At 38.4% G+C, this 21,785-nt stretch overlaps 3 protein-coding genes and 2 long non-coding RNA genes across 5 annotated transcripts in view; 2 read left to right on the forward strand and 3 right to left on the reverse strand.

The window, feature by feature from the left end:
- Nucleotides 1–57: 57 nt before the first annotated feature.
- Nucleotides 58–884, reverse strand: LOC130686932 (uncharacterized). The gene is made up of 3 exons (XM_057510093.2): nt 773–884; nt 399–527; nt 58–338 (listed from the first exon to the last, which is right to left on the reverse strand). Exons 1-3 carry the CDS (start codon nt 817–819, stop codon nt 200–202), a joined length of 315 nt encoding a protein of 104 aa, XP_057366076.1. The 5' UTR covers nt 820–884; the 3' UTR covers nt 58–199.
- Nucleotides 878–2,358, forward strand: LOC130686929 (ORM1-like protein 3). Its single transcript, XM_057510089.2, has 4 exons — nt 878–1,101; nt 1,289–1,474; nt 1,535–1,686; nt 1,756–2,358. The coding sequence occupies exons 1-4, from the start codon at nt 970–972 to the stop codon at nt 1,895–1,897; spliced, it is 612 nt and encodes a 203-aa protein (XP_057366072.1). The 5' UTR covers nt 878–969; the 3' UTR covers nt 1,898–2,358.
- A 1,708-nt stretch (nt 2,359–4,066) lies between these two features.
- LOC132088592 (uncharacterized) lies at nt 4,067–5,056 on the reverse strand. The gene is made up of 3 exons (XR_009422094.1): nt 4,977–5,056; nt 4,494–4,894; nt 4,067–4,431 (listed from the first exon to the last, which is right to left on the reverse strand). It is a non-coding gene; the product is annotated as an uncharacterized LOC132088592 (long non-coding RNA).
- A 127-nt stretch (nt 5,057–5,183) lies between these two features.
- The window catches only part of LOC130686935 (uncharacterized), a 34,732-nt gene continuing 18,130 nt past the window's right edge, over nt 5,184–21,785 (reverse strand). Inside the window, exons 3-4 of the long non-coding RNA XR_009000006.2 lie at nt 12,609–12,731; nt 5,184–5,303 (exon numbers count right to left, since the gene is read on the reverse strand). This is a non-coding gene — a long non-coding RNA (uncharacterized LOC130686935). The remainder of the gene's footprint in view (nt 5,304–12,608; nt 12,732–21,785) is intronic.
- On the forward strand, nt 10,162–12,744 carry LOC130686930 (actin-binding Rho-activating protein-like). The gene is made up of 5 exons (XM_057510090.2): nt 10,162–10,647; nt 11,905–11,936; nt 12,021–12,139; nt 12,262–12,354; nt 12,630–12,744. Exons 1-5 carry the CDS (start codon nt 10,433–10,435, stop codon nt 12,741–12,743), a joined length of 573 nt encoding a protein of 190 aa, XP_057366073.1. The 5' UTR covers nt 10,162–10,432; the 3' UTR covers nt 12,744.

Raw genomic sequence — 21,785 nt, forward strand, 5'->3', positions numbered from 1 at the left:
CCTAAAAAAATGTAGGCTGGGATGGCAACAGCCCAGTATTTTTGTGGCCAATATGTCAGTCCAAATACATGAAGCCATTCTTCTGGGACAAATGCCCACACTATATAAATAATCAAGAACACATATGATATTATCCAGAGAACAAAACCATAAATAGCCCTGTAGGGTGCAGGCGTATTTCTGGTTTCACTGGGCCCACTTAAATCTTTAAGGGACATTCTTTAACTTTGAAATCCAGAGGTGCAAACTCATCTACTGCCTTTGAGACTAGGATTAGTAAATCAAGAAATGAATTTACAGCAGTTCTCAATTGCCGGGTATCTCCGGATGTAAACGATCTAATAAAAATAGTGAACATTACAACAGCAAAACCCCTGAAATAAAATTTAAAAACTTACACTTTTAGAATATTAGCTTCTAATGAGAGAACTTTGGTTGTTGTACTTCGTTTTGGTTCTTTGTCAACTCTCAACGAGTTATATGCTACAGCCGCTAGATCAGCAGACGGGAAAGGAATATGGAGCTCTCTGTGAAAAATTATACCAGATACACAATTAGAAAAATACACTACAACCACAGGGTAGCAGTGGGTACACAGTGCATGCTATGTGCTAATTCACATCTGATAAAGCCTGCCCCCCTCCCCCACATTTGTCATGAAGAACATAAAGTACTGTTACTTTACAAAAAAAAAACTAAGAAGGAACGCGAAAACTTTTCGGAAATTAAATTCAAGATAGGTGGAAAAATCAAATCGACTACTTTCACTCACGCAGATACAGGAGAACAATTCAAACTATCTTTTGAAACGGTATCCATTCTTTTTTCATAAAATCAATCCACGCTTGCAGACTACATAACTGCAGACGACGGATACGTCATCGCGGCTAGCCTTGGGCAAGTATAACGTCGTGCATTTTTCTCCGAAAGAGTTTACGGGAAAGAAGTGTCAGTTTATTGATATCCCTTATGCTAAAACTATTTTCGACATTTATAGAGTGTTGTAAAAAAGTAACCATATCAGAGTCCCAAGGACTTTGCTTCAAAACATCAAGAAGAGCGAAAGAAGGGAAACATTCGCATATTTCATCGCTATTGCCGGTAGTGTATTTTTGCGATTTCTTATGCCAAATGAAAGCTAAGCTCTGGTTCGAGACCGATGCGAAATTTAAGAGCTATTTGTGTGTTAAGAACTTCAATGTCAACAAATTTTAAAAACATCTTTAAGAAGTTGAATTAATGTATTTTTACATCATTACATCTTCGATTTCCCATTATATTCTACTAGTTAACTTCTTTTGAGATGATTGTTGGAGGACATGGAGACGTCAACCCCAATAGTTCTTGGTTAAATGGAAAAGGCTTCTGGCTTTCTTACGGGCTTGCTGTTTTACTACTCCACTTGATCTTGCTATGCCTTCCATTCATCTCTACAGCAGTTGCTTGGACACTTACGAACCTCATCCACAATTTGGTACATAGTTTTTACCATTTTAGACTACTTTCCACATCTAACTGTTTGTTGTTATTCTAGTTCATGTTGATATTCCTGCACATAGTCAAAGGAGCACCATTTGAACCTCTTGATCAGGGGAAAACTCGTTCTCTAACACATTGGGAGCAAATAGATTATGGAAAGCGTTTTACAGTCACGCGCAAATTTCTAACGGTCGTGCCCGTCATACTGTAATTAAAACATTTTATACGAGTGGTGTGCGTATTCGTCTAATTGGTTACTTGTTTCTTTTGTTATAGGTTCGTCTTAACCAGCTTTTATACCAAGTATGACACGACTCACTTTATTATTAATATAATGGCCCTGATTGCTGTTCTGCTCCCGAAACTACCCCATTTTCATCGAGTCTGGCTGTTCGACTCGAACGATCATTCTTATTGAAAACGAAAAAGCATGCCTAAATACCAGTTCGGCATTAATGCCGCATCGTATCGTTTAGATTTCATTGTACATAGATGCATGAAGTGACATATCGCGTCATCAGTACTATCACTATTTATAACAAAACCCCTGAATAGTGCTACTCTGACTTATCGGATGTCGTGTTAGATCTATTTGCTATATTTCTCCATCAAATTAAAAAAAATTCTTTTGTTAATTTGCGCTTCTCTCCTCGCAGACTTGTTGTCGTTCATTCGGTGTATTGCGTGGCGATCGTTTTTCTGGGTGTTAGCATATTCGCGTTGTAAGATTTCGGGTTTGTATCATATTATAATACCCTTCATTTCTAACTAGAACTCAGCTAGCGAATCCGAAATAAGGTATTGCTTATAGTATAAGAGAAAAAAGAATTTGCCTAATTAACCAATTATTGCTGTCTAATAAATACTTCTGAAGAGCAATCTAGCATGCTTGAATTTTGTATTTGATTTACCGCGGTTTTTTTTTTCGCTCGAATGTTCTGTCTCGCTCATCGTCTTAACGTATCTTAAGCCCTCGTGACAACTCACGGATTGCGCACGTAGCAGAAAAGAAAAAGGACGACGATCGCATCGTGCACTGAGATAGCGAACGCTCGCGACCGTAAAATAACTTGGTTGCTGCCTGGCAAACTTGTTTGTGCAAACAAATTGCGGTCTTTGATGTGGCAGTGCTGAATCCAATCTCTAAAAGGCTGTGTGAATTCCTAATAGGATTCCTTTGCCTTCATGCATCAGTGGTCATCAAACGTAACACAAATGTCCTACCGCTCATTGATTCGAGTGAATGTGTAGAATGAGATGCTTACTTTTGAAGATGGCAACAAGAAATATGTCAGAAAACGTTTTCTTTAAAATGGGTTTTGAACCACGCGATCGATACAGACCAAAAACTAATGATTGTTTTAAAAGATCTAAAAAAGAACGAAATCTTTCGTTCCATTCGTTACTGGCTCTCAACGATATCAACCCACATAGTTGATCTCCACAATATATTAAGGTAACAGTCGCCCAGAATATAGATAACGTGACAGTAAGGAAGCTGAGAACGTAGACTACTAAAACTGGCCATTACTTTGCCAGCCAACAACTCCACTCTGCTAATAAAGCACCGCTAAGAGAAAGAAACGGATGTAGGTTGTGGATTATTTGCTACAACGGTGAAGTAGGTTCTGCAGTAAAGGAGAAGAACTGAACGAGCATCTACAGAAAAGGACGGACTTACTCGGCGAAGGAGCTGGACAAAGAGTGGGTTTTAAATAAAGAGGTTGATAGCGACCTTTTCCAAGGAACACACTCTCTCGCCTTGCTACCGACATGCGGGGATCACGTAGTAAAACACATGCACATTAGGGCAGACGGTGGAGTAACTTGCCACTTAGTACAATGTAATTATTAACTTTATGCTACATACAACTCAACCATTTGGAATACCTGAAATGCGACGATAATGACTGAATTGAAACCGGCATTGCAACAGGATTCCGTTGGATTAACTTTCAAATTTTGTAAATGGATGTGTAAAGATATATCTAAGCTGAAATCCGACGGTTGAAGAATGTTTAATCAGCACTATCTTTAATAACTTACAAAGGTAACACAGATAAGTTAAAGAACAAGGAAACGGAGGCTCTAAATCATGGCTATACAACTTACATTTAATGAAATAGCTTAAGAGTCCATAAGCATGGACAAAGTCGTAGGTTATTTAGTGCACACGTTGCCAATTAAGAGATGGTCAAAGACAACGAGATGTGACACTAAAAACAGAAAATTCAGCAGTCGACAGTTATTCCGCACCCTTCCTGCTTTTCCGACGAAATTGTATAAGAGCGCCCCTAGTGACTGATTTCCGAAAACCGAAAGCATAGCGGCGGTAGTTTTAAACAATAAAGTCTTTGCTCGTTTACTGTTGTTAGCACTGCACTAACTTTGTTTTTCAAAATCGCCGCTACGAACGCCACCATCGATTTCCCTGAAAAACGAAAAAATAGCAATGGGTCGACTGCAGACTTTTCCCATTAAACGTGTCCCTTCTGTTTATCTCTGGAGACTGCACGCGCATTCTCAATAAACCTTCATGATAAATCAGTGATAAGGGATCAACCTTATCACGGAGAGACTTAAGGTATAGCTTATTTTCGCTGTTTATTCCTCATAGAAAAAAAAAGACAGATTCGGAAATGTTGCCATTGTACCAAGAAAATTGCAAGATAAACATTTGAGCGAAAAACTTCATTTGACAGCAGCCTGTTTACCTTCATGCTTCAACTGTTCTTTACTAGACAGCTTCTGCTTCGTCACGTTGTATATCGGGCTTAGTGATAGTATACTAGCTATTTCCAGGACTATTCGCTTTGCAGGCCGTTCTTTGTGCCAACTCGACAGGACGTCTGATGGGTTTTTATTCAAACGGAAAAGAGCCTTCAGTTTAAGTATTCAAACAAAAATTTATACGCAGTCAATCTATTTCAGCGCATAAGGAAATGGCACGTGCTTAAAGAAAACAACATGAATAAAAGAATAAGAAAGTTTGTGGGAAAAAAAAGCAAACCCACTTTCAACATTAGACTATTGTTGATGAATAACACCACAACGAAAGATGGGGCCAAGTGAATAAAGAAGGCAGCTGTTTTGGGGCTTTACGATCCTAACAGCAAGTCGTAAGGTAAAGCCTGTCAAGGCCAATTATCTAACAATAGTTTTGCTCGTTGCTTCGCTTGTTTGGAATTCATTTTTCTCGTTTCTTTTTTTGGGGTTAGAATCAGCAACTTTCTTGCTATCTCTGCATTACTTTCTCCGATTGAAAATTTTTTCTTCCCATGAATATTTTTCTTCCTTTTTTCGCTGATGCACTCAAACATGAATTACACGGTTGTGCGGTCGTCTCACGAATTCTTGAATTTCTTTTCACTGTAGCGCTGACCATCGATCATCACACCAGACCATAATTCCAAAACTACAAAAGAAAATAGTTTTTTTTTTATGGCGATCAAACATTAAGAGAAACAAAAATACGAATTAAATAAAAAAATATATACATTTACAGTGTGAATCACTCGTCCTCTAACGACGTCCATTTTTCATTTTAGTTCTGCCCCACACGGTGACGCATTCATCAAAAAATCCTAAAAGAGAACTTTTTCCACATACAAAAAAAACGTACAGTTACATTCAACAATTCTAAATTGAAATAAATGAATAAAAAAAATATTACGTCAGCGCTAATCATTCATTCTTGCTTTGGCCTCCTTATTTTTGCAACACTTCTGTTTCACGTGGCACGTAATACATTTACGACTGGCAGAAAACGGGGGGAAATTCGATAACGCCAGCTTTTAAACTCTTATGTTTTTGGCAGGAAACTCCTAAAAACAAAACGAAATACCAAAGGTATGTACGTCAGAAAATCCCGCCCTCGGTACGACAAACTTAGGAATGCAATTTAACAAGTAATAAGCACGACCAGGTGAGTCAGCAGCTGTTTCGATCGTTTTCTCAAACTCTGAAATAGTGGCACTTATTAATCAATCGAGTCTGTCAACTGCAGGTCCTTTTGCGACCGTGTTGAGAACACGTTTTTATTTTTTGCTCTCCAGATGAAAACGACCAAATCCTCATTTTCATCACAACCAATTAACCTTTACACGTTCGAATGACAACGTCATTTTCGCTACGTATACATTTCCTCGGTTAAAGGTGCGAAATTTCCCAAATTAAAACACCAGCGCGGAAATTAAACTTCCGTTTGGCGCTTGTGCTTGTCAGTGGATCATTACGAGACTATCGATTTACATGTTCATAAATTATCGATCACAAGTCGCACCCAGACGGCAGACATTTGGTTTTTTTTTTTTTTTTTTTTTTGGAGGGGGGCAGGGAAAGTATGAGGGCCAATTTTTAATAGAAACATCTAGTAATCGGAATTGGATTATTGCCACAAGGTAGACACACAGAGTTTGGGCCGGGAATGATAACAAGCCCCAGTTTCATCATTTCCGGCATCCAGGGCCGTCGACCCTGTCCGGCTCGTCATTCATACCCAGAGGAACTTGTTGGAATAAGGTTATTTCTTTCATCGATTATTACCGGCTGTAAATCTCGCACGCCCCTAATTCGTTAGTTTCGCTGTCACCTCGTCCTTTTGATTTCTTTCTGACTGGTGGTGGCTCGCCACGGAATAGAACACGCCAAACTGAAAACATTTCAAGAATTTCGTATTTTTTTCTCCTTACGTTTCTTTTCTTTTTGTGTGTGTCTGTGTTTTTGTTAACTTGATAGAATTGGGAGGAGGGAAAAAAAAAAAAAAAGAAGTTGCAGAATTAAAGCGGATGTTTGGCTATTGGCCTGGTCGTCGTTCTTGGCAAAGAATGGAAGTTACTCTTCATTTGGCATTTGAAAGAAAACGGAAAAAATGTATTTATATAAGGCGGGTTCGGCCAAGTTCGATTACATCTTCCTTCCGATTCAGGTCGGGATTTATAAGAAAAGCAAAAAAAAAATAATTCACCTCCATCTCTTTCGTTCCATTCAATGCAACGACGTGGAAAACGAGTATACGTCGCACGGGTCAATCTTTTCTGTGTCTGCAAGAACGATGGTAGACCTTTTGCCAACTCATTTCCGTGTGTACCGACCTGCCTCTATAACCGAAATAGGCGTATCTTTGAAAAAGCGAGTAGACTGTCCAATATCTATCGTATGTGTATAATAGCTGGGCAAACAAAAATTCAATAAAAAAAAAACCGGACCAATAGCAGAATCGACGGGAAAACGTCTTTTATTATTCAATTTTCTTGAATCTAATAAATCTATAATGTTTATACTGCGGACTTCAAAGGCCAATGAATGCTACTAGACTAAACTTTCCCGAAAAAAAAGGGGGAGCTCTAGACTAGCCAATAATAATAATTTCTTCTGCTCGCGCTTCTTAAATACAAATGTCGTCCAGCTGATTTATAGTTTAAAATGAGACAGGCAACAAAAAAAAAAAAAAAAAACTGATTAAAACGCTAGCAAAGAACAAACAACATTAACAGCAACACAAAGAGCGCAAGGAAGTGGTGGACGAGCGTGACACGAGACAAAGTAACTCGCACATGGAAGTGAACGCTTCTCTTTTCCCGTTACTTCAGAGCGAGTTGGTTAAAATAAACACGAGTCCGCTGACTTGAACTATGCTGCACAAAATGACCCCGCCTGTTCCAAATTTATTATTTTTTTAATCTATGCAATTCTTTTCGGGTGATCTGAACTCGTTACGCAAAAGAAAGAAAAAACGGACATTGAAAGTGTGGGATGAAACCGGACCGGATGCGCTGCGTGAATTTTGTTTTTTTCACGCTGTTTGATGGGATTACAATGAAGCTCGGGCTTTCTCTTTTTCTTCGAAATCTTTCAAAGGGCAAAAAAAAAAAAAAATGGATCAAGAAGAGAATTGAAATTTTGGGTGGTCTCCATTTTGTTCTTTAAAAGAAAGAACAAAAACAAAATAGCCGAATGCTTTTCCATCACGATCCGCATTGGGCATGACGTGATTCAGCTGTACGAAAAAAAAAAATTCTTTTCAAACTTTTGTTCTCGATTTTTACCGCTCTGGAAATTAAAAAGTCCAGCAATTTCTTAATAAGAATAAAAAAAATAAATAAATAAAATTTTGCCAATTATTTTAGAACATTTTTTCTTTCACCAATGTTCTCGAATGCAGTTTTGGCAAAATTCGATCTTGCGATGCGCTATTTCGTCTCTGACGTCATTCCAATTCCTGAGGGGGGGGGGGGCAGCAAAATGGCGTTATCCTGGAATACATCTCAGACAAAAACAAGAAACAACACGCACGCGAAGTAAAACAAGAAAGCAGCCGACAATATTCATTTGATTATATGTACCATGGTGCGAGAACTGTCTGCTAACACAGCTGATACAACCAGATGAAAAGAAAGCAAAAAAAAAAAAGGTATCCAATTCCAAAAGTCCCGCTCGTGCAACTTTGTCTTGATAACATTCATCAGTCACACACGACAACGGGTTTCTTTTATTTGATTTTTTTTTCTTTTTCCCGCAAACTGTTCGGCGATTGAAGATGAAAAAGAATAGGGGGGAGACTCAACAAAATGGAGAAAAGAGAACTCGTACCAACAAAGACGTGTAATGTCCCCGGCCATAAGCGATTCGACACGCCTCGTTCGTTCCAATCGATAAACGTTTTTTTTTTTTTAAGATGTGGTTATTTTGCCCAAAAGTTTTAGTGTAGGTCATCAACAGGAATGTTTTTTTTTTCTTTCTTTTTGTACACGGACATTTTAAACGTACGCCGCACATAAATGAACAGACTGTAAAACATTATAAACATCCCGCTACGTTAGTCCGCGCGGCACTACTTGCGTGCGAAAATCGTAAAAAAATAAAAAAAAAATGTACAATAAAAGATGATATAATATTCACCGTTAGGCGATAGTTTTCGACCTAGAAGATTTGCGTCCATTCAGGCGAAAGAAGAAAACAAAAACAAAAAGAAACGAACATAAAATTCATTCTTTTGGGAGAGATGGAAATGTTCACCTGTGCAGAAACCCGTTTCTTTGCAGGCAGTTCCAAAAAAAAAAAACGTGATATATCGAAAAGGGCCGTCGGGGTAGTTCTCTGTAAAATTGGTATTTGCACGATTGATTGTGAAAAGAAGACGGAGAAAGGCATTAAGAGAGCGTGAGGAGACAGGAATCTAATAAGGTTGTACATGGTGAACGGTGCAAAAAAAAAAAAAAAAGGGAAATGGAACAAAAGAGAACAGAGCCTATAAGGGTAAAATCCAATCATAACTAGATTGAGTATGGCCAGACGACACGCCCGAATTGACTCAAACAAGAAAACGAAAAAAAAAAAAAAAAGATCTCTTTTTCCACCGCGCATTGTTTTCGTTTTTTTAAAAACGCTAAAAGCAGATTCAACTATGTATTTCTTGAAACAGCTAAATAAGATTCTAATATAATAGAGGCTCCAGATTTGCAAACGAAATAAATCAAATAACGTGAGAGATTTTCCGGTTAACGCTGCGGAGCGTGTCGCCCGAATATTCAATCTGGACGATAACGTTGACCACGCTCAAAAAACATCAGATATGAAATGATGATGCGGCTGCTGCGTCCATAATAGCGGTACTTCTTCTATTAAAGAGCAACAGATGGTTGGCACGTAGCGTTTCTTTTAACTTTCTTTTTGTGCGTATCATTCGTCTTTTTTTTTTTTTTCTCTGAAAAATTCGGACACGCCATAACAGAGCCGCCCAGTCTACATATCCCCAGCCAAGCGAGCTGTGAGAATGCTCAAACAGCACCATCTTTCTTTTTCATTTGGCCTTTCCTTGTTTTTTTGTTTTTTTTTCTTTAGGTTCGCATTTTGCGGTAGGTGCTGCTTGCGGTGGTCCACTATGTGAATCAGCTGCTGGGATAAATTTAAAGCTTCTTCTCAACTTCCGCTGACGTCAAACCCCCTCTTCCCAAAACAAAACAAAAAAAAAACAAAAAACAAAAAAACGGGAAGCGAATCAAAAATGTGGTGCGGCATATCGTCCCGTGGTAGAAGCGCATCGGTACAAAAAAATCACCCGCCATGTGCAGTGCGGTGTGTGTGTGTGTGTTCGGGTACGGGAGCACTTACGTCTGCGAAGTCTTTCAAATGCTCTTTTTTAAAAAGAAATTTTTAAAAATGGACCTTCGCTTTTCAAAGCAAACCATTTTTTTTTTTTTTTTTTTTATTAGTATTTCCGTCCGTTCATACACAACCGGTCGTACCTTTTTCTCTCTCTCTCTCTCTCCACACATACAGAAATGCATAAAAATATTTAAAAATAAATCTGCACCCGGATGATGACGTCCATTTTGCCCCATTCTTATTTCTAAAAAAATCGTCTAATTTATATTTTTTGAAAAAAAAAAAAAAAAAAAAAAAAAACGGGCGGGATTTCTTTTATACTGTGTACATTTCGCCGTTACGCTGCGAGGTGGGTGGGTTAGTGAAGAACCTCCTTTTTGGCTCGTCACACTATACTGCTACCGGTCGGTCGGCCGACCGTGTTGTGAAAAGCAGCAACGTGAGTGGAAGGGCAAAAAGAAAAGAAGAAAAAAAAAAGGCTGACGGCTGCCGTGCTGTTCTTTCCCGTCGCCTCGATAAACTGCCAAAGTGGATCAGTAAGTCGTCGGATCCGAAACCATTCGGAACACACGGGGAAAAAGACTTTTCTTCAAAAAACTATCCGCACCAACAACAACAACAACAAAAATCAATTTCGAATTTACGAAATCCAATTGGTTGTTTCTCACTGCGGCCAAAAAAAAAAAAACAAAAAACGACGAAACAAAATTATTATTTATTTTTTCGGTCTGTGTGTTTCTAGTGCCGGTGCGTTTTTTTTTTCTTCTTCTACAACCGTGTCCCGTGTGTTGTTTCTTTAAACGCGTGAATTTCACAAAGAAGAAAAGCGAATCAAAACCGGGGTGAGATGTCGGTACGGAGGAAATCAGCTGATGTAGCGCCAGTGGCGCCGGCAGTTCCCCGACAGCGACGCGGTTCCGACCTGTCCGACAAGGTGGCCATGTTCAACAAGAAATTTCAAGACCATCACGAGAAGCAGCTGTCGAATCCCTTCTCCGACGTCGAGCGGCCCGACGGCTACCAAGCCACCAAACTGGACGTCAACGACCCTAATTACGGCCGGTATGATTTTTATATTTAGAAAAAAGAAAAAATCTCTCGTGTTCCATGCAAGAAAAAAAAAAAAAAAAAAAAAAGCGTAGTCACTACTGGACTATATAGAGGCAATTTTGGTTTTTAAATCCCCGCAACGCGCACCATTTTTGGACACGAACACGAAGTGAATCATTTCTTGTTGGAAAATAATTTATTTCGTCTATTTGGCTCGCGTCTGAAATTCGCAACTACGTAACACGTTAACTTTCTACATTTTTCGGGTGTATCGTTGTCGTCCCTGCAAAAAGCAAAAGAAAAAAAAAAAAAAAACCAGACGGCAAGCTTGTAGGGCAAACAAGGGTCCCTGTGTTTCCAATAACCTTGACATCATTCGGCCTATCGCTTTTTCAGACTTGGGGCACAACAAACGGTTGCACGGAACGCGGGATTTCGTAAGAACACAAACATCCCTATTTTTAGGACATTTATTTCCCACCCTTTTATTTTTTTTTTTCCTTCTTCAATCTCCTGTTGAAAATAAACAAAAACCGGATCCGACGCATATCCGGTTAAGTATATTAATTAGACGTCCGGTTGCGTCACCTATGGAATTTTTTACGATTTCTTTCAGGGCGGAGAGCAGCAAAAAAAAAAAAAAAAAAAAGAAAAGAAAAAGTTGTTGAATGTCAAGTTCGTAGACGATATGGTCACATTGGTGGGCAATGAATTTGAATGTACGGCCATCAATGAATGATTCAGAAAAAAACTTGGAAAGGCCGTGAATGTTTCCCTTCTTTTTGCGTTGAAAGGGAACATTCTATGCACGCACGTTAAAATGGGGGGGGGGGGGGGAGAGGGGAGGGGTAGAGGATAGCAAGCATCTGTCTGTGTCGCTCTGGCGAGATCTATATGCGTGCCTGTTACGGGACTAAAAAGAGGCAAAAACAAAAAGCGCACACCGTGGGGCTAGAGGGCGCGTGAAATGCAAGTTTTTCAGTGTGACGTCAACCGCATACCAGTCGACTTATTATTGGCCTGGCCAACAGATTTTTCTTCTTCTTTTCGCTTCATGATATTTTCTTTTTTTTTTTTGGCGTGCGTGCTCCAACAGTATCCATCCAAACCAACATCCGGTCTAATGACGCCACTCCAACTTTTTTTTTATATTTTGTTTATGAAATTCTTTTAGCTCCTTTTAAAAAAAAAAAAAAAATAAAAATCTTTACTTTCTTTTACACATTTAACTTTTTTTTTATTACTTCTTTTCATTGGGGCATTTCGCAGGCCACCGGCCGGATCCATGACGGAATTGAGAGGTAAGCACTACAAAAATGCCAGACTATCCAATAGAAAGAAATAAATAAATTTAACCATTTATTTATTCTTCTCCTTTTCTCCAGGCAAAAAAGCCAACCAACACATGAGGAAAGAATGGAGGACGCTTTGCGAAACCATCTACGACTGCGGCTACCGGTTTCCCGACGGAACTGCCATCATCCGCTTCGGCGATCTCTTCAACGTAAGTCTTTTTTGTTTTTAAAATAAAACAAAAACACAGTCGCATTTCTCTCTTAAATAATAATACCGGCTAAATTGTTATCACGAAAAAAAAAAAAAAAATAAATAAATAATTGATTGCAGATCTACAACACGATCTCTGACAAGTGCGTGGGCAACCTGCTGAGCGCGCGGAAACACGGTTTCGTCTCCTTCGAAGGCGAAATGCTCTATCAGGTAAGTCACTCTCCAAAACCCTTTTGGGGCTCGTCAATTCATTCATTATTTCAAAGTAAAAATGTTAGCCCGCTAACGAATGGACCCTCCTTTCTTTCTCTCTTTATATTTTTCACGCCGGGAACGAACGCAACGGCTTCATAAAATGCTGCGGTTTTCCCGCTTGGTGGTTACTTTGCTCCGCGGTTTGTGTGTGTGTGTGTGTGTGTGTGTGCGGGAACTTTGTTTTTTACGACAATGGAAATACAACTGACCTGTTAATTGGACGGTGACAGAGGCGCGACGAAGACACGGAAATCACATTAGCCAAGCCTATTGAGGAAATTGTCAAATTACTGCCCATTGTGTTCGATCCGAATCAACACCTGTTGGATAACCTGCAAGAATAAACAATCACATTATCAATCTTTTATGGCAGAGCAAAAACAGATACGAAACAACTGGGGCATATAATCATTTCTATACATCTATTTTATAGTTTATACGTACGATGATATTTAAAAAAAAAAAGGCCAAGTAAAGAATTGAGTCGTCATTGAGACGGACGAATCAATTGGGAGCAATTGGGGATTGTAGGTTAAATAATGAAGAGAAATAATTCAATGTGCCTGCTATTTTGCAATTAAATTTTTTTTTATTTTGTTTGCTACTGCTGGTAATTGTTATAACAGGAAATTTCATTGGGATTTATCCGCAAGTATTTGATTTAAGGCAAAAATGTTTAACAATCTTCTTTTCGGTATTGTCAATGCTGTTGATATTTTTAGGCAAATCATTTATCCCTCCTCCTCCCTGCCAATTAAATTGTCATTGCCTTCCCAGAGATCCTCCGATGATTACGTCTCGATAATATTTAAGCAAAAAGAAATCCCTCCAACAGTCGTGTGCAGCATGAAAGTCTCATCCGCAATGCTAATAATAATATATTTTCCTGTATACTTTGATGCAATCTTAGGGCGCATGGTGTCACAAAACACAACAAGCAAAAAAAAAAAAAAACCAGAAATATGTGTATAAAAATTTTCAAAAGCCAATTCTTTGAAAAAAAAAAAAAAAAAAAAAACAGACGACATTGGGAAATAAAAAAAAATTCTAAACAAAATTGAGTTTAAATTTAATTTCTGTGAAAAAAAATTATTTGGAGATGTTTTGAATAGAACAAAAACTGAAAAACGTTGGGATGCTCCCAACCAAATGCACACGCGACACGAATGATGTTTATGGATGAAAGTAATTAGATCCGGCCGGATTGATCATCACACGCATACATACACACACATCAGAAATGAATATTAATAAGAAAAGTACGCAACGTTAAAGACGAGGACTCTCTTATTCCAATTTTCTAGAGCACGACCACCATTTCCGCTCCAGTCTGACGATCGTCAAGCGATTTGCCTCTTTCCCCTCGTTATTTTTTTTTTTTTTTTGTGGAACCAATCAATCCGCCATCTGATTTTTCGGTGCGTCAATTTCAAATTCATCGCAAAAGCAGATCAAAGTCACGCAAATTTTTTTGGAAAACAGGCTCGATCTCTCGTGAATATATGTTCGTTCAAGTGTCATCGATTGGGTTCCCTTTGTAAAATCAGATATTCAAAACAGTTAAAAAGAGTAAAACGTTCAAGTATGGGCTCCCCCCCCCCCCCTGTTCGAGAACGTACTCTTTTATCCGGCGCCATCCCTTCATCACCTTGCGTGAAAAATCACGCACGCTCTTCTCTAGAAATCTATTACTCGTCTGCGTGTCTTTTTTTCAACGATTTCTATTGGCTGTATTCCCCCTCCATCCCGATATCTATGCACTTGTAATGGCCGCCTAGCGGATTTTCTTGTTTCTCTTCTTGTTCTTTTCTTCTTTCTTTTTTTTTTTTGCACACGTCGTTGAACGAAGGAACTGTCGTCTACGTGACATCCTTCATGCCACTACCCCTCCAAAAAAAAAAAAAAAATTAATAAATAAATTATTTATTTATAGCAAACAAACGGAGCCACAACTATGGCGAATAACCTTGCGTGAGTTCCAACACGGCTGTGTATTTGGCACTTTTTCACGGTCAAACAATGCCCTTCCTCCCGCTCCAAACAAACAAACAAAAATTTGAACAAATTAGAGCAGTAAAACCGACGTTTTTCTTCTTTCAAGTTTGAACGTCAGCCAGAAAAAAAAAAATAAATAAAAAATAAGATACCGTTTGCAAAACATACCAAGCGCAACCTCATCAGTTGCGAATGGCTGCCCGCTGGCGAAGATATTTATTGCCAGGAGAACGGAGAGGGGGGAGAAGAGAGGAAACCATTAGAAATGTTTTTAGTCTCTCTCCGCGAGTATTCTTCTAGTTATTTTTTTTTTGTCCGCAGAGAGTGAACATCCACAGACGCATATTCTCTTAAGATATTTATAGATTTTTTTTTTTTTCAAAGATTTAGTCGAGTCTTGTGTGTAGAGAGATCCAACGGCCTTGGTTAGTTTCGTTGCCAACTGGGCTCCACAAACGCCAGGACCCAAGTAGGAAAATAATTTCCAAACAAAATGTAAAAAAAACAAAAAACATGGGGTTCCGTACTGACGGACGAATTGAAGAAGGATTTGCATGGATTCCAGAAGCGACAAAGTTCCAGCATTTTCGTTTGTTCGCAGACAAAAGACGACGGATGTCTAAAATCACGTGCCCTTACGAATCAAAAGAGCCCAGTTTCTCATTGTTTAACTAAAATTCACGAAATGATCTGTTGACACGACAGAGAGAGAGAGAGAGAGAGAGAAAAAAATGGACCATGAGATGTCACTGTTCAAGAGGCCATTGCTTAAACATATAACGTCATTTCGACTGATCTTCGTGTATCGCATTGATGTTTTATATTTATATGATTGATATATATATATATATATATATATATATATCTAGAGGCTAGTCTGAGAACAAAAAAAAAACAACTCAGGAGGAGGGGTATGTATAATACCTTATACATAAATCATATCGACGAATGTCAAATAGACACGCCCGGCTGCATTGGCCGTGCACCGTCAGCTGGAAAACATTTGCAACGAAAATAAAAAGTGGAAAACGTGAGAGATATTATTGATATTACATACAGCGAACAAGAAACAAGAAACGATAAAAATAAAATATTATTCTTTAAAAAAAAAAAAAAAAGGAGTAGAAGAAATCAATAAAGACGTGTGCGTGTCGATATGCAAAAAAAGCGAGCCCGAAAAATCACGAATCAAAAGAATAAATCTTTTTTCAGGATCGGATTTGTTTAACTGTTAAACATATTCAAATAAAAAGAATTTAGCGAGCGAATAACACGTTTGAAAAAAAATACGAACGGTTGGCTCGTAACTATGTCGAAAAGAAATGCTATCAAAAACAAGGAGCTCTCGATTTTTTTTTTTTATAGCGAGCCAATTATGCATACAAATTACTTCAAAATAAAACTGAAAATAAAATACAAAGTTCGTCTCGAGTCGGATAGATTTCGCATCGCTAGCGGACAAGCGCTTGATTGGGACGTCGCAGGCAAACAAGCTTCCGACACTTTGATGCAACAAGACCTTCCCTGTCCCGTTAAGGTTGGCATCGTCCCACGCGAACGGAAATCAAACACTGAGAGAAACAATCTAACGAAATGGATACACATACATATCAAAGAGTCAATATTGAATCCGTCGCTTTGCCTGTATCCGTTCCCGTCATTAGCATCCAGTTTCCCGTCTTTTTATGTATACATGCATATCCTTTTTTATTATTTTCAAACATCCTGTCTTCACAAAAATTCCTTCCTCTTTATAAAAAAAAAAAAATAAAAAAAAAAAAAAATAAAAATGGTCTACCATGAGCGGATGATTGAATCAAAATTTATTCGATGAAACTTTGATCGCGAAGGTAATAAAAGGATGTCTTCAAATCAATTTACGTCATCCGAATTTTCACCCGGCCCATTTTCAAGGCACACGGTAATGTCATCATCTGTTTCGGGAGCCAGCCTCTTTGCATTTCGTAACACACGCGGTATCAACTTTAATATCATAAAGGCCCCTTTAAAAAAAAAAAAAAAATAGTAAATCTGACTCGCAAAGTAGACTCAAATCGCTATTGCATAGTGCCGCTTAGAGTTAACAACAATAGATTTACATTCACGATTCAGTCTAAGCGGCAAGTTTGAATAATTAAAAAGCTTGGGCCTCGAGTTTCTCGCATTCGCATAAGTTGGCAGGTCTTTCGTGAATGGCAAACTATTATTCACGAGAAAATGGGAAACCTTGCAGTTAAGAACAATAACAAAACTCTGATTTAACTTTGGCCGTTTCAAAGGTGGAAAAAGAAAAGCGGTTGTGAAATTATCAAGTGAAAGTTTGAATATTTCGAGATCTTTAGTCTAAGAATAGAAAATCCGTGCGTCTGTCGCAGTTTGCATTTATGACAGAAGCAAACTTTTGCTCGACAAACTTGAATGGTTCAATGCGGCCTTCTTATGTATTTATTTTGCGGCTTACGCAATAAACCACGACTCAATTTCTACTTTATTATTAAATACGCGCGTCTGCGTAACGGCACCAATAAATCAACATGTTCATTAGGACGCAAAGCGGAGAACTTCCCCGTGTCTGCTGTTAACTAAGAGAGCACATTGACGCCGTCAAAGTGGGCACAGCAAACTTGTAGTTTCACCGTTCGTCTACGAAGTATTTCAATTATTAACTGCTACTTGCGCGTGAGCGTCATTGTTTGCGTGGGACGATTACGTTTAAAAACAAACCAAAAAACAAAAATCATGAATTCCATTTTAACTGGACCATCTCCAATTACTGAGATAAACAAAATTCATTTCCGCATTTTTCTTCCGTTGCGGTTCAAGCCAAAGATGAACAACGTTGCCGCGTCTGGCTCGTTGTGTCAATCGAAATGGCTAATGAAGAGACACGCACACGTCACCGGACTATTTTGGCCCGTTTTTATTTTTTGAAGGGAAGAGCTTCACAACCTGATGGCTCATCACATGAGCCCACACAAACGGGGAGGTTAGAAATGTTAATTACCAACCCTAATGGAGAATGAACGCTTGCCAATAATTTTGTTTTTGAGAAATGTTTTCAGTGGGCGGTCAAGGTTGAATGTCACACAGTGACGTCTTAAAAACAAAAAACAAAAAAAAAAACGACAAAACAAAATTGCAGACGAAAGATAGACGCATTTTGCTAGACATCGCTGTTCCAAAAAAAATCGTCTACAAGTTTTTTCTCTTTTTTTTTTTTTGTTGTGAAGACAGGAAATTCAATGTCACGACAGGAAACGTCAAAGTCGTATCGAAAATTAATTGACGTTCAAGGATTCAATCACGCCCAGACGCGAGTGAAAAGATTACGTAAAACATTTAAAGGGCGAAACGCAATTCGTTTGATTTAAACACGCGCCAATCATTGCCTTTGTACTTTCAAAACAATTCGATAACACTGTCAATAATACGCCCGTATTTATGAATGACATTGTAAACATCAAGTAAGACTATATATACCAAAAAAAAAAAAAAAATGAAGAAGAAAAACAGACGTCTCCTTATACGAGCGACTATTAGCTTCTAATTGGGTCAACTGATATCGAATACTATTTACGACGGCTTCTTCCATAAGACACTGTTACGTTATGGGTATATAGTTCAGCAGCCGACATTCGTGTCTATACGTAAACATATTCCGTTCAACTTGGATAATAAAAGTCCTCCATGACCCCTCCCCGTCTTTAATAACTTGCTCACCAAACGCAAACTCGATTGAACTTTTTTCATAACCAAATAAAAGTTTACCAACGACGTTCACAATTCGGGACCAAAACATTAATAAACACATTAGCAATAATTTTTTTTTTTAATCCAACGACTATTAATAAAAAAATGAATTTTTTAAAGTTAATAGCTGTTAATGAGGTTACCATTGGCTCCCGATAAATAAAACAAACGATCTACCATAGTTATCTACAACGACATTCTTTTTTTATGCGACAGAAAAACATGATGAACCATTCCGATTTGGCTCAACAAAAGGAAGAAAATATCCTTCTTTTTTTTTTTTTTGCGGTCGACCGGCCCCTTGACTGCGGGATATCTCGTGACGACCCTTTGCCCAAAGATCCCCTCTTTAAGAACCCCCCTTCAAAAAAAAAATATACCGGATTTAACGACAGAAGGAAACTTGCTACTACTAGACTTGTACTAAAGGATTACGACCGTCAGTCTAATCACACAGCATCACAGATACGACCCTCTTTGCTACGGACTCCCGTTCCCCCCCCCCCCCCCCTTCTTTTTTTTTCTTCTTTTCTCTATGCGACTGTTTCACGGTGAAGGCTTTCCGCCTAGTGCCAAATGATGAACTCGGCGGATAACGAGAGGGATAGTAGGCAAAAAGGGGGGGGGGGGGAGATGCTTTTGTGTTAACAGAGGAAACGAAAAGGAGAAGAGACAAAAGCTCTTGCTTGATCAAGTCGGGGGGGGGGGGCTATTGTCAACGTGATGATGTTGTCTCATCCTCTCTGACGTTTCCCTCTCTCGATCGGCTTTATATTTTAGTCCAACGAGTAAAGCTGCTGGCTCTCTGTGTTAAGCGAAAATGGGGAAGAATTCATCAAGCTAATTGAAACTGTAATTCCCCCCTCAAATTATTTTTTTGTTTCTAATAGACAAGAGGCACACATTAAGATTCAATCGATCGATGAATATTAAACGCTAATAAGCACCCATTTTCAATTCCTTGATTTTTTCTTAAGAAATAAGGCCCTGCCTTTTTTCTTTCTTACTCACATCGATAACATTTATGAAATGTTGATCTTGATCCCGTGGGCGAAAAAAAAAAAAAAAAAAAAAAACAAGCAAGAAAAGCAATGAGCTTTATTTATGGGGGAAGATGATGGAAAATTATGCCGTCTATCGGCGTGATGAAATTTGATTGGCATTCATCCAAACGAAAAAAAAAAAAAAAAACAGGATCACATACAAGAAATGGAAATAAAATTAAGAGACAAAAAAACAAACGCCTACGCTCGTTGTAGCTAAATACGGCCATGTTACTCTGCGTTAGTGATCGTATCATTGAAGATTATCCCCGACTGATAGTATCTCATCAATTTTTTATTAGATCATAATTCAGATTTTCTTTCCCATCTTTTTTTTTATTCGACGGCAAAAATGCACCAATTAACCCCGACGATCCCCATCAAGTCTACTACACTGCAATAACTCATTTAATTGATTTCAAACTTTTCACGAATAATCCACGAAATTCTTTTGCTCTTCAGATTAGAAAACAAAAATAATCGTTTTTGCTTGATTTATCGATCTGCGTCAATGTTTCACGATTGAAATAAACGGGTTTTCATCATCGAGATGCAAAACAAAAAAGGAGGGAGGCTCTTAATAAAAGAAAACATCTTTTTTTTTGTTGATAACGAGAACTAGCAAAAACATCAGAGATCAATGATTGAAAACATCAAGAAAAACGAAACTACGACCCAAACCGAAGGCAGGCATCCTTCGAATATGCCTTTAATTTCCTGCATCCTCTTTTTTACTTACATGTTTTACTTGTTTCCATCAATTAGACATCACTGCAGTGAACTCAGAGTTACCACGACGACATGTTTTAACCCACCCCCTCTTTTTGTTGATTCCTACAGCTCCTCTGCGTATGACATCCCTCCGTACATTTTGTTTTTCCCAGCATTGAAGAGAAAAAAAAAACATGATGAATGGCAAACAAGTCAAACCTACTCCGATGTAGCCAATCAAAAAAAAAAAAAAACTTTACGTCAAAGAAACAAAAAAAGAGGCTCATATTTCCTTCACGTCACACACGTGAAAAGACAATTAGAAACAAAAGGGGGGGGGGCGCGAGCCTTTTCTATTATTACGACGCATTATGCGCAACATTTTTAATTAACAGAACGGTTAGTCGTGCGCATAACGTGTCTAAATACAACCGACATTCGAATAGATTTTAAAGGAAAATTCCCTAGGAGATGGCAAAGTGCTGTAGTAGATCACATTTATCTCAAATTCTATCGCCTCCCTCATTTTCGCCACTACCACAAAACATTAAAAAACATCTCCAGTCTACAATGGTTTATTGACTTTAAGACTACGCCGTGCCTCTTGTGCAACACTAACAGGCTACTAATTAATCTCTTGTGTTGAGCCGCTATTTCGCCCTGGGTAGATGTACAAAGTAGATCTATCTACACACACACACACACACACAGATATGCTGTTAGTTGTAGATACATTATATACATCTTCATTATAATTGGCTGGTGATGCGGTGGAACCGCTAGAGAGATAGAAAGTCGGAAGCGAGTGGGCTGATATATACTTATTATACAAACAGATTAATGGCAGTCGGGGAAACTGCTTTAGTTACTGCTGTATATATAAGCATATTAAATAGAAAAAAGAGATCAACATTCATTCACCATAGGCACAGGAGAAAAAAAAACGGGTAGTGGGGGGCGTTGTGATTAATACGATTGGGGGGATTTAAGAAAAAAAACGGGCGAAAAACAATCGCATTTGTTATTGTATAAAACTACGCCATGTATGCAACTACACACTCTTAATTAGTGTGTATTTAGGGCTTCAAGTCAACAACCCCTTCAGCCTGAAAAAAAAAGGGATACAATCGAGTGCTTATGTGCGTATAATGAGCAGCGCCTTGCATTCTCAGCTGTTTGCCTTTTTGCTTGTGGTGCAAATAAAGGATTTTCTTTTTGTTTTTATCCTTCCTCTTTTTTTTTATTGGGATGCATTAAAAACAAACAGGAAAAAACGGCACAAGCGACCGCACGACACTGTAAGCCCCTCGGGGGTTATAAACGCTATACACACTTTGCGGCCTGCGGGATTAACGCTACCCCCAAGACAGTCAAGAAAACATCCCGAGATTTTTTTTCCCCCTCAATTTTCTACCCAGAAAATATATTAAGTATTTACAAAAATTAAAGATTCTACCAAACTCTGAGAAAATCGATAATCTCGTAGCATCTCAAAACCATCACCTGTAGCTATATTGAAATACTCCCGTCAATAAGATTAATAGTTTCCCAGTTAATCAATAGAGGGCGTTTTCCCTTATCCTACACGTACGTTTTCAACAGATATATCGATATGGGGAGCTGTACTTCAATTGAAATCGAGAGTACATCGCACGAAAAAAACAAAAAAAAAGAAAAATAGAATTTGTTTTAAAGAGTGTAAGTACCCACAGGGCTTTTTACAATAATAATAATAACACTATATTCCTTTTTAGGGGGATAAGTGTGTGCCTGCCAGCCTGTTGGATAGGGTTTTTTTTTTTCTTCTTTCTTCTAGCCTCTGCGGGAGTCACGCAGCGGGCGGATTGTAATATACACCGGCTAACAAAGGTTCGGCGACCTTTTCAC

Source organism: Daphnia carinata, chromosome 2 (assembly GCF_022539665.2).
Source record: "Daphnia carinata strain CSIRO-1 chromosome 2, CSIRO_AGI_Dcar_HiC_V3, whole genome shotgun sequence".
NCBI lineage: Eukaryota > Metazoa > Arthropoda > Branchiopoda > Diplostraca > Daphniidae > Daphnia > Daphnia carinata.

Coding starts and splice junctions, on each gene's coding strand:
- LOC130686932 (XM_057510093.2), bottom strand. CDS start 819: ATGGATACCGTTTCAAAAGATAGTTTGAATTGTTCTCCTGTATCTGC. Junction 528..772: donor AATTGTTCTCCTGTATCTGC/GTGAGTGAAAGT, acceptor AATTTTTCACAG/AGAGCTCCATATTCCTTTCC. Junction 339..398: donor GAAGCTAATATTCTAAAAGT/GTAAGTTTTTAA, acceptor TATTTTTATTAG/ATCGTTTACATCCGGAGATA.
- LOC130686929 (XM_057510089.2), top strand. CDS start 970: ATGCTAAAACTATTTTCGACATTTATAGAGTGTTGTAAAAAAGTAACC. Junction 1,102..1,288: donor ATATTTCATCGCTATTGCCG/GTAGTGTATTTT, acceptor ATATTCTACTAG/TTAACTTCTTTTGAGATGAT. Junction 1,687..1,755: donor ACGGTCGTGCCCGTCATACT/GTAATTAAAACA, acceptor CTTTTGTTATAG/GTTCGTCTTAACCAGCTTTT.
- LOC130686930 (XM_057510090.2), top strand. CDS start 10,433: ATGTCGGTACGGAGGAAATCAGCTGATGTAGCGCCAGTGGCGCCGGCA. Junction 10,648..11,904: donor AACGACCCTAATTACGGCCG/GTATGATTTTTA, acceptor GGCATTTCGCAG/GCCACCGGCCGGATCCATGA. Junction 12,355..12,629: donor AAGGCGAAATGCTCTATCAG/GTAAGTCACTCT, acceptor GGACGGTGACAG/AGGCGCGACGAAGACACGGA.